Source organism: Trypanosoma cruzi, genomic scaffold (assembly GCF_000209065.1).
Source record: "Trypanosoma cruzi strain CL Brener 1047053517123 genomic scaffold, whole genome shotgun sequence".
NCBI lineage: Eukaryota > Euglenozoa > Kinetoplastea > Trypanosomatida > Trypanosomatidae > Trypanosoma > Trypanosoma cruzi.
Window position 1 is genome coordinate 47,698 of NW_001849559.1, and position 14,058 is coordinate 61,755.

Here is a 14,058-nt window from a genome sequence, read left to right on the forward strand (position 1 = left end):
CACAATTGTCATGCCTCATTGACACATACACACAAAATAAAAAAATAAAAAAAATAGAGGAAAAAAAGAGTTTATTCAACCACCGAGTGCACCAACACACTTTTTTGTGCGCTGACACACAAGAGATTGAACACATAATTTTTTTTGTTTCATTATTATTGTTATTGCTTTCCCTCTTTTGCAAGCCAGTCTCTGGTGGCGGCGTTGAACGTGAGGCAGTGTAAGGGGTGAATGGAGGTTGGCGAACAGAAAAAAAAGAAAAAAAAAAGAAAAAACGGCCATGCAATACACACAGGTTTATAACCATGTGAAAATCCATTGGCCCAAATAGAAGAAAAAAAATGTAAATCATGTCGCACCCCAAGGCCAAGGCAAAAAGGTGCCGGAAGAAGATGAGGAATAAAAAAGCGGGCAAGTAATATCAACAGCGAAATGAGCCCCATTTCTTCCACGCCAGCTAAGCACAAGATGCAAAAAACCACTTCGGACCTTATTCTCTCATTTCCTTCGTTTTTTTCCCCTCCCCCCTCCCTTTTTTTTTTGCTTCATTTTTTTTCTTTTTTCCGCGTTTTTTTGTTAAATAACAAAAGTGATAACTAGCGTGAGAGCAATGACAGACCCCTTATATAACGAGATCAAGACAAATCACTTCACCACACTACAGTTTTCGCGGAGGTACAGCACTACCACCATACCCTACGTAGGTGTTAGAGTTGTCATTGTATGGACGTCGTCGTTGGGGGATTCTATTGTTCATTATATGACCTCCTCTTGTGGCTGGACGTGTCCCCAGTGGCTGTGGCAGCGACGTTATTCCAATGCCTGACCGTAATGTTCCTCTATCGCCAATTGAATGGAAAAGACCCCCACCGCCCACACTATTAAAGCCGCCCACGTTTCCGTTGCCGCTAATAACAACACCGCCCCCACGCCCCACATGCCGACCGTTGTTGGGTAACGATTGACCCAACCTTTCTGGTATAGTGGAATGTGTTGGGTGCTGCTCTGCTAAATGGCATATACTCTCACCTATTTCGGGTTTTAAAGGGACACCATCACCCATTTTAGAAATTGGAACGCTTGGAATGTTTCTCATCTCTTGTTCCTTCAGGAACACATGGTGCTTCATCCATTCTACGGTACAGGAAGAAAAACCATTCTTGTCAGCACTTCCGTCTGGAAGCAAACGCGCATATCCAAATATGACCGGGTACTCTTGCAGCAAAAAAATAATGATCACAGGTCCTCTCTCTAGCGTTGCATAAAAAGCACGTCTATTCGCTGGATTAGTCCAGAAAACACCTTCTTCCACGGATTTTTCCACTTCATCCCTTCGAATTAGGGCGACAAAATAATAGGCACTTGTATTTATAACACCCGCATTCGCTGCAGTTGAAATTTTCAAAAAATTTCCAGATGCCTTGCCATTCATTCTTCTATGATTCCCACCGCGATTGTGGTTGAGCGTCGGTTCGGAAAAGGAAGCAATGTCCGTTCCAGTGACCAATGTCTCTGGGACAGAAGAAAGTTGTAGTGTCGTTCGCGTGGGAATTTTGTCGCTGAGAGAAGTATAAATGAACAGACGGGGAAAAAACTCCAGCACAGGAGGAACCATCAGAAGTTTTGAAGGGTCCTGAAAAACCACCCAACCCCTTCCGGTGCATTCACCCGAAGGAGCTGTAAAAACATCCGCCTCCGCAACCATGTCAAACGCTTCAAAGTATCGTCCCAGCATCTCTGCCGTTGTGTTTGGTGGAAGATTCGTCACGTAGACACAGACGTTTTCACCTGTCATTGGATGCAAATCACCTGTGGCGGGTTCAGGTATGTACGCCTCGTAGTGGCCATATGGAATCAATTTACAGGCTGTAACGCCATATTCCGCCGCATCAGCCGAAATAGGCACCTCACGAGGGGGCAACTCACTGGGGTCATACAGCACCGACCCCACGGGAAAGCGTTGATAAAGCGCAAGCCTTCCATCCTCAAGAAGTCCCATTTTCTCGCCATTTACGTACACAAACATATAATCGTAATTCATTTGTACTATGGAAAAGGTTTGCAGCTTAGTACCACAATCAATAATTGTTTCCTCTAATTTGTGTGTGTGCACAGGAGAGAAAAGCAAAGAGGTTAAAAAGAAATTTGTTTATTTATTTGTATATTACCCTTGAAATAAAACCAGTTTCACACATACGTAATGTTGTATATATATATATATATATACATTCCTATTGCTTGTGTTTATATGTATACCGGTCCGTATGTTGTTATTTCTCAATCCTCCTCCAAACGAAGGCCCCTTCTTTCCAGAACAATTTCCACCTCAGAATTAGACGGGAGTCGTGTAACGTGAAGAATGCGAAACAGAACACCATCCTTCTCAATGCAAGCACGTGGGTTGTCCCAAGGCAAAAGCCTTGCAAAATCCCCGGCGCACCACCGCCACAAGAAAGGCACCAACGGTGCAAATCTCATGTCTCGCAAAAAAAAAGTTGCGTGCGTGGCAAATGGAACCCCAGCACCAAAATGCGTGAGTCCAATAACACTGTTCGCATACATGAAGGCAAATTGGACGAAAAACGTCCTCACAGCATCTTCTTCCAAGCCCAATGCGCGCGATAAACGTGACAACGATAAATTTAATATCTCCGGCATGTCCTCTGTAACTGCCAAACGTTGTGTCACAGGCACCAAGCCAATGCAGCCACTCACAATCACACACCGTTCAGCGTTCGTGTTAACAAGGTTAGAAAAGGAATGCGGCCCCATGGAAACTGGCCCGCAACAACTCCTGCTTCGCACCTGCAGTGTCGCACGCTGAATAAACTCTCGTGGGGCCGAAAGAACCTCCAGACAAAACGCTTTTTTATCCGAAACCTCTGCAAAAGCGCACCCGGGTGGTTGAGGGTTGGGAAAAAAATGAGCAAACGCCTCAAAAAAAAAAACAAAGTACCTTATAGACGGAGAAAACACAAGCATAAAAAAAACTTCACGGTTTCTTCCCGACATGTCTTCTACGATCCTTTGCAAGACGCCTGTCACGCAATATTCCACCTCGTCCTCGGTGTGCAAAACGTCACTCTCGTAGACATCGCAGCAGTTGTCGCCCCAAAACTTCGCATCAATATTGGAAGGCCTAAAGCTCTTCTCCCATTCAAGTTCTTCATTGTACACGTTAATAAGCTGGTCTACTCGGGGCAAATGGCACATTCTATCAGAAGGAAACGTCAGCGTCGGAAGTCGCAAAAGCAACTCTTTACTCAATGCCCTTTCTTCCATTGTCTTGTCGCGCAGCTTCACCTTGAGGCGCGCATAACCAGAAGGAGAATAATCGTTATCATCCACAATGACGCGTTCAAGCAACGAAACCCCCAGACACTGATCCCTGAACAGTGGACAGTCCAATACAATGGTCTCAAATTCGCCTCCCTCACCGGCACCGTGTGTCCCATATAATTTTTGTGCCTTCTCCAGTGTGGGGCGTACATCCTCCAAAGACAAACCAACGTGAATCCTCGGGTCAAGTCCAATGGACGCCGTCTTGACAAGAATAGCATGCACATGTAACACGGCAGCTATATCAAGAACCTCCTCCGCCGGGCGTTGCCAAAGAAAAGCAAGTGAATGGAGACCTAGACGGCCACAGACATCCTCCACGCGGTAACGTTGATAGTGGGACAGAATCGCACCCGTAGTTACCCCTTCCACCTCTGGAAATTCCTCCTTGACGGAGTGAAGCAGACGATAAAGGGTCTCGACCTCATCCTCATCATCGCGTTCCTTCGAATAGTGAAGGTCCTGCACCTTCGACTGGCCTGCCCGAATGTATGCTCGACGAAGCGGCAGGCCCATGCAGTGGACTATAGATTCTACCGCTTCATGACCCACCGTTTGAAAGAAGTAAGAATCAAGCTCGTGCACTTCTTCAGGTCCCTCATCGCCTGTAGGGCAAATGTTTGCCACAACGACAGGGAAATGCCCATATCGCATCGCCAATAGCACCGAAAGAATACTATCTTTTCCACCAGATATGAGGGCAATGGTTTTCATGAGTGTTTTTCGGAATATAATCTTTGCCTTTAACAATCCCCCTTTTGCGCCGTGAATTCAGCGTGAATTTATGAGAAAAACAATTTAACAACAACAACAACAAACGAGGATGAGGTGGCAGGGGAAAAGCACATCAACGGACATCTTTCTGATCGATTTCCAAGAATCCATGAACGCAAGCCCACACGAAAACACCTGGAAGGTATCTCACATACAAAATGCATGAAAAAGAAAAAGGCTACAGGCTTATACAAATAGAGAAAAAACAACAACAAAAGTGCAAAAATATCGATGAAATGATAGGCAAAAGCGTAACCAGCACCTGTGAGCCATGCATGCAAACAAATAAAAAAAAACTCTCTCTTTATCCCCGCCTTCTTCATTTGGGGTTGGAACAAGCGGAAGCATCGGGAGCTTTGCCTAAGTATTTTGAAAGTGTATAGGCGGTGATAGACGCAAATAACAGCGCGCGAAGAGTGCTGCAGTGAACCTCCTGAAAGAGAAAGCAGCCAACGATAATCAAGCTGGCCCTCCTTTCATCATCTGTGAGACCTCTTCTACGCGGCATAACTTTCTCCGGCTCTTCCTGTCTCTCCCCTTGGCGTCTAGCGCAATCGTGCTCAACGGGAAACACCTCATCGTTGGAAGTCTCCCGAATTGCACATGTGTCCACATCAAGAATAGACATTGGCACCACTGTTCTTCGCAGAAAAAAAAAAAAAAAAAACAAGAGTGTAGAAAATGTACAATGGTAAAGTCAGAAAAATTAAAAGAAACACTCATGAATAACAATAAAAAAACAAGCGCAAATATATTTATATATAAAGTTTAATTAGGCCCCTTTCCTCATCAAGCAGGTTTTAAACACACGCACTCACCGCCGCTCCCAACATTCATCTGTCTTTGTTCTATTCACGCAGTTGCTCAGTTACCTCTTTTTATAATCCTTTTGAGTTTAACTACTACACGCAGCAACTGATGTTGTTGCTTGCGAAACACCGGGTCTGATAGCTCGTTAAGGGCGTACCGCTCAACCACGTCCACATGCTGACAGGCAAAATCAAACGTTGCCCCAATTTCACCTAAAAGTTCGAGGTCGCTCTTCGACAACTCAGTACTGCCTCCGGTGTCCACATTTTTTTCCATGCCTGGAGCACCCCGGAACGACTGGGAGTCACGGTTAGATGAAAAGGCATCTTTACGGTTACCCCTGGACGTGTTGCTGGCAGAACGCTTAGTGACCGGCGAACGACTACGACGCCGCTTTCGGGTGCCAACTGTCGAAGAGATCTCTTCCGCGTACTCGGGCAAAATAGGCAGAAAGCGATTCCGTACCTCTGCATAGCCCTCCTGGTAAAACCTTTTCGCATCAAACGTAGTGACAAAAAGACAGTGAATGCCTTGTTGGTCAACTGTAAGTTTCATGGGATAATTCCGAAACGGCGGTTGGCGCAACAAGACATCCTTGTCCAGCGTTTCCCGCTCGTCCCCAAGACCATCGCTTGGTATAAAGCACTTTACAAATTCTCTTTCACCGCCCGGTGGTGGTTTCGCGAGATCAACCACCGGTTGTCCCTTCTCGGCCTCCACACCTCGCTGGGCAAACCTGGCTGGTGCCTTTTCGTCGCTGATAGCCTGGACCTCTTTTACTTCCGGTGGGGATTCGTACCCTGTGGGCGGCTCATTTACCAATGCTAAAGAGGAGGAAGGCTCCAACGACACAGACTCCTCTGTTACTCGGATCGCATTGTATGTCATGTGGGACGCGTCAACTTCCTTCGCCCACTCGGCGGGGCCCAGCGCATGCATTAGAAGTAGTCTACCTTGTGGTGACGGATCCACCGTGGCTCCTTCTGAGTTAAGCAATACAACGTCTGTATTCGCCCCAGATGTAGCCATGAGGACTGCAGCTGTTTGTGTACCAGAGTCGGTCATGTTACGAAGCCGGTTATTTCGAATTGCATTAGTCCATGCATCGCAAAACTGCTCGGCGATAAATGCCAAATGCCGTTCCATTTCTTGTCCAGCCTCATTTGGAGGAATTGAGGGCTGCCGCAAAAACAGCTCCCCTCCCCTCATCTCCACATGCAGCACAGAACCCCATTGTTTCTGGAGTACGGTGGCCAAATTCACCTCGCCTCCCATTTGAGATAGTTGCAGTGGCCGAAATCCGTAGTCCTCTGCAATGTTATTTAAGCAAGACAAAGAAATCGGCTCTACATCTGAAGGAGGAATAAGTGCCGCTAATAATAATGCAGAAATGTTCCACTGTGAGTTGTCATTACTGGAATGAGCCACCTGCGGTGGGTACACCAGAAGCCCATCTATACAATCTTGCAGCCATAGGACAGTAACCGTGATTGCTGTCGTCGTCTTGGCTGACGTCGATGGCGTTGTCCATGTTGTCCAATCATGTTCTTCTGTCTCGTGGCATCCATTCACAACAGGTAAAATGAGGGATGAGTTCACTGAGTCAGTTGAAAATTCCGTCGCTGTCATGGATTCATTTGTCGTCACAGGTGGCAGCATCGCGACATGAATAGTCTTTTTTTCTTGCTCCTCATTGACACCAAAATTCTTGAATTCCCCCGAGGCCCCACCGTTGTCTTCCTCGCCAGAGTCACTGTTCAGAGAGACGCTGCTTTCCCTCTCAACGTCAATTAAGGCAGCTGAAGAAGAATCGGAACCTTCGGAGTCGGAGGAAGACAAAGATGAACTTCTTTCCCCGTCTTCGCGGGACAATCTGGGCTTCTGTAGAGTGCAGGAAAATGAGTTTTCCCCCTCCTCAATAACGTAATGCGTCGCATCCTCGTATTTACTAACTAAATATCCACCATGTTCATTGATCATCATCACAACCGACGATGGGTCTGTAACCTCCGGCGATAGATAAAAACGGTATTGGGAAAATAGCCGTGCCCGAGAAAAAGAGATGCAGGACGAAACGGCAGTGTGCGGAAAGCGAACGCGGCACTCGGCAATACGCAGGCAACAGGAAAGAGCTCTTAAAAGAGCGAGAGATTGGCAGGGGTAATTCGTCTCGTGCCGCACCTCCACAACCTGAGACCACACCGCCGTATGCCACGCCGCCCGTGACGTCGTCACAACCACGGAAAAAGGGTACTCCTCAAGAGTGCAGTTCAGGCAGGACAAACGAAAATTCTCGTGTCCGGGTTCCCGGAGGATGGTTCTTATTTCATCAAATGCGTCCCATCCAAACAAACGCAAAAGAGACGCCGTTTTCTCTGTCTTCCAGGGAGTAACCAAAACTACGGAATTGCCGGTGGCCCTCAGTGTCTTCAAAAAAAAGGATGCGGCGGGGTACGATACCACAGAAACGGCCTTGCCATCAACCACTGCAATGCGCCGCTGGGGCTGTCCCGGCTGTCCCTCCAGATCGGACAACGTCACAGTGCGGAAGGTCAGCAGCACATCCACATCAACAAAAAACTGCACACCGCGCCACGTGGAACGGGTCCCATCCATGCTGCTGGACATTCGATTTTAGGGTCCTCGCCGCTAACGCATACAAGCAAAAAGAGAAAAAAAAAAAAAAAAAAAAAAAGAGGCGTTTTGAGTTGATAATCACGTAAAGAAAAAAGATGTCACGATGCATGCATCAATAAGTGAGCCGTTGGAGCATCCAATTATGTATCCGTTTTCTCTCTTCTTTCAAGTGGAAAAAACATCCGTCAACAATTTTTATTTTTTGTTTTAGAAAAAAAAGTTGACTCCTCACTGTCACTGTCACCTTGAGTTTCTCAACTGTATCGAATCCCCAACCTCTGCATTCCCCGCGAAATTACATTTAACTGGAGACAAACTGTTCCACCACTTTTGGTCTGCAGTTTGAAACGCTCGTCGTTGGTGTGTATAAGCGCCTTATCACGCAGTACCGGATTCCCGCCAAGTACAACAAGTCGAAGCGCCTCGTAAATGCGAGTGAAAAAGCTCGGACTCCAGTAACATGGCTTCCATGTCCCTACCACCACCTCCTGTTCTTCTATGCTGGGCGGTGGCACAAAGGCGACACCGTATCCCTCCAGATCCTTTCGGCCATATTGGTCAATGGACCACACCTGCAGCGATATCTTGGGCCACCCCTCTATGCTGTTCGTTGTAAAGTGGACATCTAATGGGAAACACCACAAAACACTGCCCTCCCCACCACTCTGCATGATATGAGTGCAGCCGGACGTACGACCTTCCACGACGCTCCAGTGCTCCCCGGTGACAATCTCAAAGATGCAAAAGTAGCTCCTCCTTCCAAAATTTTCCCCGGACATCAGATCCCCAATAACGTGAAGCTCGGCCATCTGCCAAACTTAACAGTGCAGCGCTCTAAAAGAAAAAAAAAAAAGGAGAGAGAGAGAGAGAGAGAATAAGAATCGCACACACCCAAACAAAAAACAACAACAAAAAAACATCCAGAAGAGAGAATTCAAACCAACACATCCACCAGACGCAGTGTATGCAAAACAAACAAAAAATAAACGATACAAATAAGAACACACACACACAAAAAAAAAAAAGGCCGTACCCACAACATCACATAGAAAAATAAATAAATAATATATTTAAAAAAACTGTGTATGCAGTAAAAGGTAAAAACGTTACAACTAGTGGGACTGAACAACATGCATGCTCCAATGCGCCGGCGGAATCACATGTTGAGGCAGTTGTGGGGCCGACGGCGGAACAAAACTCGCACTATGACCTTCCCCACCCAGTACAACCAGTGGAAACAAAGGCTCAGGATCCTCCACCCCTCTAAACCTAAAAGCCACTCCCAATGGTTGTCCATTGAGAGAAAAATGAAGTTCTTTTCGAATCAAACTTAGGTAAACGGTAATATGGGAGCCGCAATGATAAGGGCATCCATATGGGACCCCTGTTTCATCGTCAGAGCACGCCACAATTGTACCATCAGAGCGGAATAAATAAGCTGGGCTTTTTTGGTGTACACCTCGATAATATTTGGTGGTTATCCCAACCGCAAACACGCTTGGCGGTGTATGCGTCGATGAAGGGTGAGCATCAATCCGTACCTCAAAAACAAACTCCCCCTCCGCAATACCGACCGTTCCAAGCGCAAACATCGGAATTTTCGCGCAAGGAACTGCCTTCCCAGTTTGCTCTTTCTCCAGGGCAATCAATTGAAGAAGTCTTGACGCATCCACCATGCATGTCGTCCCATTTCGAGAAATGAGAATATTCTCACTTCGCTGTGCGTCCCAGCGAAGAACCGGCCACGACACGGAGACTTCCTTTGTTGAAATTTGCTTTTCCCAACCAAGCGAAGCTGGAGGGGTTTTAATACGACGATGTGGAGGCAAATATGAATCGGCGTTTTGGCAATAAAGTGTGCCACGTCTCTCATTATTCTCATCCGCTACAAAAGGTGTCGGTTTAACTTTTTGCACAACATACCCAACCCCACTTTCGCAGAACCCAGCAAAACGGTGTGAAGGATATTTGGCTGCCCCACTCTTGTCTGTTCTCCGCGTGTTCTCGACACCTTCAACAAAGCTTCGATGGGGTATAATAGTTCCTTTGACCAATGCGCTCATATAATTTTGACTAATGCCATCGGCAACATTTTCGGGAAGCAGAGAAAGAGGCAACGGAGGTGTGTGGAGAATACGCCGGTAATAATGTGTCACACTCGTTTTGGTGTTGAAGGAGGAACAAAGTTTTTTGATGCGAGCCAAACGTTTCTCGTACGTCACAATTGAAAAAGCCGCTGGCTCATTCACGTTGGAATTGTAAACTTGAATCTGTGATTCCCCAGACAGTATTTTTGATTGTGGCTTCTTCTTTATGAACGCCTGATAGAGTTCTATTAATTCCTTCATGGCTGTCAAACTCTCCTTGTACTTTGCCTCGCACGCCTCAGCAAAGATGGTTGCCTCCGTTGGAGACTGTTTCTGTGCCAACAGTTTCGGAGGACTGGGAGAGGAAACAAACGTGTGGGGCGAGATGGGCGACACACCGACGCCAGGCATACCTTCCTCATGTGTCTGTGGCTGCAGCACCGCTTGTTGTTCTCTTTGTTGGTGGTGGTGAAGGTGGTGATGGAATCCCCTTTCTTTTCCTTCCTTCTGCGGCGTTGAGGTATCAGCCTGAGAATTTTTCTGACCAGTGATGCCAAAGGAACCCAAAATCAGCTGCCGCTCACGTGTGAAGGAGTCTGAAGGCTCGAAACGCAGTTGGGCGTGTGCGTCAGAAGGTATCTGAATACATTGATGACGTGCATCTAACGCACGCTCCAAGTTGTCGCGGTCTCGCTGAGTCAAACGCCGCTCCATCTCTAGCTGATGTCGCTGCGTTTCAAGCAAACACCACGGGGACAAATGACTTTGGGCAGCCTCGAAAGATAAAGGTTTTGGAGCATTTTTCGCCAGCAGACCAATTCTGGACGCACCCGACGATAACTTTGAAGTTGCAACTTCCACCTTACCAGACGGCGGTTCGTAGATGTTAGCGTACACACCATTCGCAGGGCTGTTGAATGTCGATAAATTCCTTGCGTTTGGAGAACTCTCACGCAAGAGCTTCTCCAGCGGAGTCACCACATCATCGTCTATATTGCTACCAATCCGTGTGTTTCGCAAAAACAGCTCATTGTGGTCATCCATATTATCTAACACAGGACTATAGGGCTTCGGGTTAACCGGCGGAGTAGTGTACCTCTGATCTCCCTCCATGTCCACTTCGCCAAAACACAGCGTATCAAGATCCAACTGAACAGCATTCAAAAGTAAATCACGGCCATTCACCTCTTCTTCTTCAAGGGAGCAACGAGCAACGTGTTCCTCCTCCACAAGAAAAGCCGCAGCGTTGTGCTCGAGTTCCATTAACTCACGCCGCAAAAAAACAGGGTGCGTCCCCTCAGCAGTCGGCATAAGATCGTCTTTGTCATTGCATTCGCGCTGCGTTGAAAACAAATAGCGCCCAACAGATCGGCTTGTAGGTGGGATGGACACACTCTCCTCGCCGTTCATCAAGCTCAGCACTACTTCCGTTTCTGTAGGCACTGGCTCATTCTCCCCTGAGAATAATGAGTGGCTTTTCCCCCGTTGCGTGTAGTCTATAGGAGTCTTGTTTTCACACATCGGCGTGGGTGATGACGGAGACTGTGTTGTGGGTACAAAATAATTCTGGAAAAACGCGACTGTCTGTGGCTTGTTTAAGAACATGGAGTGTTGAAAAGCAAAAACACCTCTGCCTGCGCACTCTTCTGGGTCATCCTTCCGTTTCGTTGCCCCCCAAGCGGTGCCAGGGTCTTTTCCCAATTTCTGGATTCCCCTTTCCTCTTCCTCTTCTTCGTGTGCCATCCCAGTGCCGGGGTCCGATGCCTTCACTGCCCCCACGGCCTCTCGAACGCGTTCCTGCCTTTCCGTTCTCCCACCGTCAGGAGAATGGTCAAACTGTCTAAACGTCGTATCGGCCACAGTCGACGTTTCATACGTTTTATTCTTGGCATCGTTCAGATGAATAAACAACGATTCTTCCTTTTTTGGTTCATAATTCGCTTTCCAGCCGAACCCTTGCAAAGTGGATGCAGCACCACGTGGCACGCACAAAACTTCCTTCTCTTCTCTGCCTACCAGATGCTCATATTCGCAGCCACCCTCCTCCTCCTCCATTTCTGAAAGGGCCACCTTGCCAAAATTCATGCTCACTGCATGCCTGAAAGCCGTCTCATCTTTATTAGAAGTAAATGTGGATGTGGCTGGGGTTGAGTCAAATCCAACGTGAGGATTTTCCATGCCTCTAAAAAAAAAAACTCAAGGCGTTTTGCAGAGCCTTCTACTACAGTTGGAGCAGCATGAGGGCCAAAGGTCAAAAGCATTAAAAAAAATTTTTTTTTAAATACAAACCAGAGTTTTTGTTTTTCAAAACCTCAACCCGCAAAAAGACAAACGTTGAGGAACGAAGAACACAAAAGTATATGACATGATGCCATAAACAGGTTTTGCGATTCGCTGAGGCTTCCTGTTGGCGTGGTACCTAAACAATAAGACACCACTGAAATTAGGCATTAAAGCCTTCAAAGAGACAACATTTTTATTTTCGCTTCATGCAACTCCAAAATAAAAATAAAAAAAGCCTCCGTCACCCACATCCCCCTTCCCCCTCAACACATCGGCTTTATTGCATCTAAAACCAAAAGATGACTCACCCAAGTAGGGATTATTCAATCACACAACGGGTGACCGGCCCTACACCCAGCTGTTTGCTTTCACCGCCTTTTGAGGAATCATTGAGATATCAATTGCGTGGGTAATGAGGATGCAGAGGCCGCACATTTTATGGGAAACCCCCATGGCCACACAAGATGGAACGAATGTCATTGGGGATATTGCTTGTGCTCCCCTTCTCCCCGGGAGCAACTGGGAGAATTTATCCAAAAACTTCCGCCCAACATACGGCAGTATGCAAGCGAGAACGCATCTTCGACTCCCAAGAGGAAAATATCCGCCATACCACAATCCCACCGTCTGTTGCAAAGCCCACGGGGAAAGAACAGAAGAATAAGATGAAATGACGTCGTCTCTCAGCTCCTCATGCTGTGGGATTCCAAAACATTTGCATCAGCGAAAGGCCACGTGCCTCGCGTCATTGAATTCGAGGAACCTCCCACAAAGCCATTGAAGCCATAGCACAAAAAAAGAATAAAGCGGAGTGGAGAGGAGGGCCAAAAAAAAAACTGAAGTAATTCCACTGTCCCGCCCTCGAATTTCTAAATATTCTGAAACGACACAACCCAAAGAACGCAAGCCAATTAACTATAAAATTGTGGTGAGAAGGGATTCAAAAAAAAAAAAACAACAACACAAAATCTCACGCTTCCCGCAGTTTTCCCAACAACAAAACAAAACACATAAACACACACAGACACACAACACAACACAAAGCAAAAAAAAAAACACTCATTAATGGAGGTGCATCATTACGGTGAATATTTGGGTGCCAAAGCCCGACAAAGGCATTTATGTGACTGCAATAATATGAAACCAATGCTATACTTCTCAAGTTCCTCACTTCTTTACTTGCCACAGGAACGATTTCTAACTAACAGGAGAGTTTCTTTCCCCTTCCGCCTCAAAATCCATGATGCAGGAATGCCTGACAAGAATAGATCTACAGGCCGCAATGTTAGTGGGGTTATTGTATTCGCCGTCGGACGTCAATAACGAGCCCACGGCCAAAACAATTTCTTTAGCTTCATTCGGAAGGTCAACCTGCACCTTGTACATGTTCAACTGACCTGTCAAATTAACGCAACTAGTGAAAACATTTTCTCGACGACAGAATGGGCATTCATCGTCCATCATACTACGCATTTCTTGAACGCAATCTACATGGAAACAATGTTTACAAGGTGTCTCCAAAACAGGCGTTCCATTGGCCAGTAGCTGTAGACAAATAGCGCATTGATCGTCATCACTACCGCCATTCCTTCGAGAGGGATCGTACTGATTACAGCTCTCAATTTTCACCGCCGAACGCCAGGCAGCAGGTGGATTATATTCTTCCTTATCAGCTATCCACACAATGGGCCGCGCTCCCCAAGGTAAAATGGAGACGGTGAATTTGACCACATTGCCCTCAGTTGAAAATGAGTGCAACTGAACATCCGCATCAGGACACACCCGAAATGTTCTAGAGTGATCCCCAAGAAACTGCGATAATCTCAAGACCGCGTCACGATAAAAATATACGGCACAAGCCACACACATATCAAAGCCGACGCGATTTGCTAAATTCCGAAAATGTACAGCACTGCGAACACCTGCTTTATCCATGTCGTCATAAAGCATTGCTTGGTATGCTACCTGAATATTGGAGATACAACATGTATCACATCTGTATCCACCACGAACATAACCAACATCCGGTATGGGCAGCGGATTTCCCAGACGCATACGGACCACCCCATTTTGCAAGGGAAATGTTAGTCGCTGCGGGAGGTCGTTCACGTATTGCCTCACCTCGTTG

General features: G+C 46.7%; 7 protein-coding genes across 7 annotated transcripts, besides 12 other annotated features; all 7 read right to left on the minus strand.

Annotated features, from left to right (window-relative positions):
- Nucleotides 1-14,058: a sequence feature (heterozygous, non-Esmeraldo-like haplotype).
- Nucleotides 34-56: a sequence feature (AT_rich).
- Nucleotides 250-275: a microsatellite.
- Nucleotides 490-575: a sequence feature (T-rich).
- On the minus strand, nucleotides 659-2,041 carry Tc00.1047053503917.7 (hypothetical protein, conserved; the record flags this gene model as incomplete). Its single annotated transcript, XM_802684.1, has 1 exon — nucleotides 659-2,041. The coding sequence occupies one exon, from the start codon at nucleotides 2,039-2,041 to the stop codon at nucleotides 659-661; it is 1,383 nt and encodes a 460-aa protein (XP_807777.1).
- Nucleotides 2,207-2,229: a microsatellite.
- Tc00.1047053503917.14 (hypothetical protein, conserved) lies at nucleotides 2,278-4,053 on the minus strand (the record flags this gene model as incomplete). Its single annotated transcript, XM_802685.1, has 1 exon — nucleotides 2,278-4,053. One exon carries the CDS (start codon nucleotides 4,051-4,053, stop codon nucleotides 2,278-2,280), a length of 1,776 nt encoding a protein of 591 aa, XP_807778.1.
- On the minus strand, nucleotides 4,433-4,741 carry Tc00.1047053503917.21 (hypothetical protein, conserved; the record flags this gene model as incomplete). The annotated part of the gene is made up of 1 exon (XM_802686.1): nucleotides 4,433-4,741. The coding sequence occupies one exon, from the start codon at nucleotides 4,739-4,741 to the stop codon at nucleotides 4,433-4,435; it is 309 nt and encodes a 102-aa protein (XP_807779.1).
- Nucleotides 4,861-4,888: a sequence feature (AT_rich).
- Tc00.1047053503917.28 (hypothetical protein, conserved) lies at nucleotides 4,978-7,551 on the minus strand (the record flags this gene model as incomplete). Its single annotated transcript, XM_802687.1, has 1 exon — nucleotides 4,978-7,551. One exon carries the CDS (start codon nucleotides 7,549-7,551, stop codon nucleotides 4,978-4,980), a length of 2,574 nt encoding a protein of 857 aa, XP_807780.1.
- Nucleotides 7,588-7,618: a microsatellite.
- Nucleotides 7,815-8,369, minus strand: Tc00.1047053503917.35 (hypothetical protein, conserved; the record flags this gene model as incomplete). Its single annotated transcript, XM_802688.1, has 1 exon — nucleotides 7,815-8,369. The coding sequence occupies one exon, from the start codon at nucleotides 8,367-8,369 to the stop codon at nucleotides 7,815-7,817; it is 555 nt and encodes a 184-aa protein (XP_807781.1).
- Nucleotides 8,415-8,434: a microsatellite.
- Nucleotides 8,530-8,584: a microsatellite.
- Nucleotides 8,610-8,639: a sequence feature (AT_rich).
- Tc00.1047053503917.40 (hypothetical protein, conserved) lies at nucleotides 8,673-11,825 on the minus strand (the record flags this gene model as incomplete). Its single annotated transcript, XM_802682.1, has 1 exon — nucleotides 8,673-11,825. The coding sequence occupies one exon, from the start codon at nucleotides 11,823-11,825 to the stop codon at nucleotides 8,673-8,675; it is 3,153 nt and encodes a 1,050-aa protein (XP_807775.1).
- Nucleotides 11,907-11,931: a sequence feature (AT_rich).
- Nucleotides 12,924-12,977: a microsatellite.
- On the minus strand, nucleotides 13,128-14,058 carry Tc00.1047053503917.50 (hypothetical protein, conserved; the record flags this gene model as incomplete). The annotated part of the gene is made up of 1 exon (XM_802683.1): nucleotides 13,128-14,058. A coding segment is annotated over one exon (931 nt), but the record flags the coding sequence as incomplete, so codon positions are not given.